Genomic DNA, 2,651 nt, shown 5'->3' on the forward strand with positions numbered 1-2,651 from the left:
AATATATCCATTCTTGGAACATATGTACTACTCTAATAGCATTAGCACATGGATTCAGAAAAAAAGTTAGGTCATGTCTTTGATCGAATCATGATGTGTTTGGATTTTTTATGGAAAACTTTCAAATCATAGTTCGGACAAATCCGTAAAAGTTTATCAACAAATTATAGTTTGAAGGTTTTCAAAAGGAAATCAAAGCCACACACATCAGTAACTAACTATATTTTATATGATTCATAAGGTAAGAAGGGAAAATTGAGAAAGGAGAAGAAGGATAAGAAAATTCCATTAACATAATTATCCATTCCAGACACATATGTACTTCTCTACTAACATTGGCACCTATGGAAAATTCTTTTACCAAAGGTATATAGCTCATATCTTTGGCCGATCCATGCAGTCACCAAGTGCATTTTATATGATCCAAACTAAAAAGCGAGTATAAGATAAGAAATGAAAAATTGAGGACAAAAGAGCTAGCTAGCTAGCTAGTCCATTCTATCTCATATAAATAGCCCCTTGTGAAATCCCAAGCCAAATTACACAAGTATATATATATATTATATATGTATTCACATATTAATTCCCTACATCAAAATTGCATATCTCATGCTATCATTTACCATAAGATGATTCATTTCAGAAATCTGAACAAATTCACCCGAAACCCAAACCCCATCTGATCCGTTAGCTTGAGGATGAGACACACATGAGAGAATTGATATAGGGGCATGAAGAATGCCATAGATAAGTGAGATTCCACTCCAACCATGTTGTCTTCTTCCTCTGTCGCCTCGAAACATAACTAGTTCAACCCCGTTTGAAGCTTCAAACATGTTTTCATCTGCCACCCTTGAACTCTTCTTTGTGTTCTGAAGTTTCCTAGTCACTGCAGCCACAAGACGCCACATATCTCCAACTATATATTATACACCTGTGAAATATATATGTATATAGCTAGTAGAAGCAGCAATAGAATTAAAATTAGTATATAGTCTCCGGAGCTTGTGTATTATAGAAATCAAAGGGAATTGAAGTGTGAAGAGAAGAGAAAAGGGTAGGAAGTGGCGATAACTCTTCCTCTACTAGGCCTTTGATAATGGTTATTTGGTGGTGGTGTTGATAGTGCTTGTGTTTATCACAAAAGTTTTATGGGTTCCTTTGGTTTTAAAGAGGGCAACTCTCACTAGCATTTTCATTTCCCATTAATGAAAAGGTGGGCCATGTTAAGCCCAACTTGCCGACAAAGCTGCCTAATTGTACACAAAAGTGTGGTCTTTACTTTTGAATTTTTGTTTTACTTTTGTTTGAGTTATACTTGTACATTTGTTACCCAATGTAAACATATAACTAGTTTTAGCACAAACACATGGAGGAATTTTTAAGGTATAGCTTTACAATTCATGCGGGTAATATCAACTTGAAGGGTCCCATACACACATGCATGAAGCTCAAGACAAAATGTTTAGTTGCAAATCTTATCAGAATTGGGTATTCTCACCAATCATTGGATCAGTAACTTGTTCTCAGAGTCACAACCGTCTGATGAGTGGTGATCTTTCTACAGATAGACATTGCATTAAAATTCCAATTAATCAGTGGATTTGCTATGATACTTCGGTTCTTTTTTTTAAATTTAACCTATATTCTGATTTGGTTATTCTATTTGTTTAATCTGTTATTGTGGTTGTGGCTGCTATATATTATATGAGTAGAGTATTAAATAAAAAATCATTAATTGAAACTGTGACTAAATGCATACGTAAGTTCATAATTTGGCTATTCTACAATATGTTTATTACATTTCCAATATTTTACAACAAATCATAACTCTCCCCAATACTCTAGAAAAAGCAAAGAATAGAGAAAAAAATAAAATAAAACTTAGGCACCTAAATAACCCCTTCATCAGAGTGACGCTAAAGTTTATAGGTTCCCTGCAAATCTGGCTAGGTTGTGTGGGAGAATCAATACCTGTACCAAAATGCGATAGGGACATATGTGGTGGTATTTGAATTAGTACTATTGCTCCACTAAAAGGAAGACTCAAACCAATCTAATTGTGGAAACTAAAATGCAGATGAATGCGACAAAAAACTAATTATGGAGAAAACTTAATACCTTGTTCAATATTTATATATAGCTAACTACATGATCACTTCAGAAACCTAACAGCAAATGGGATTGGACTCTTTGAGGACCATAATCAATCAAAATGTGACAACTGTTGTGCTATATAAAATACTAAAATAATTTTAAGTATAGCAAAACATGATCATGATTTGTTTTAGCTAATTAATGAGTCAAATATACTTTACCAACTCACTATTTGTGGGTAATCACTAATCAATCACTGTCTTCTCTCTGTTAAACAACGGGGACCCATGATGGGAGCAGGTCACATTGCTCCGCTTGCTTACAAAAATATCTATTATTCATAGGTTTTATTATTATCCTGTGTATACTTGTTAATTTCTATATATTAAAAAAACCATTCTAAAAAATTATCTTTTTTCAACAAATAAAAATAATCAAATGTTAGAATAATATTTATTGATATGGCTTTATTTATATAAAATAAGTTTAAAATTTAAAGATTTATAGTGACATATCATTTATGATTCTAACATTAAAGTGATTAACAATATACA

The 2,651-nt window shown here is 32.5% G+C and overlaps 1 protein-coding gene across 1 annotated transcript; it reads right to left on the minus strand.

Annotated features, from left to right (window-relative positions):
* Positions 1–433: 433 nt before the first annotated feature.
* Positions 434–1,042, minus strand: LOC113856288. Its single transcript, XM_027488042.1, has one exon. It carries the CDS (start codon positions 909–911, stop codon positions 588–590), a length of 324 nt encoding a protein of 107 aa, XP_027343843.1. The 5' UTR covers positions 912–1,042; the 3' UTR covers positions 434–587.
* Positions 1,043–2,651: the final 1,609 nt, after the last annotated feature.

This window comes from Abrus precatorius, unplaced genomic scaffold, assembly GCF_003935025.1.
Source record: "Abrus precatorius isolate BTA unplaced genomic scaffold, Abrus_2018 Scaffold11, whole genome shotgun sequence".
NCBI lineage: Eukaryota > Viridiplantae > Streptophyta > Magnoliopsida > Fabales > Fabaceae > Abrus > Abrus precatorius.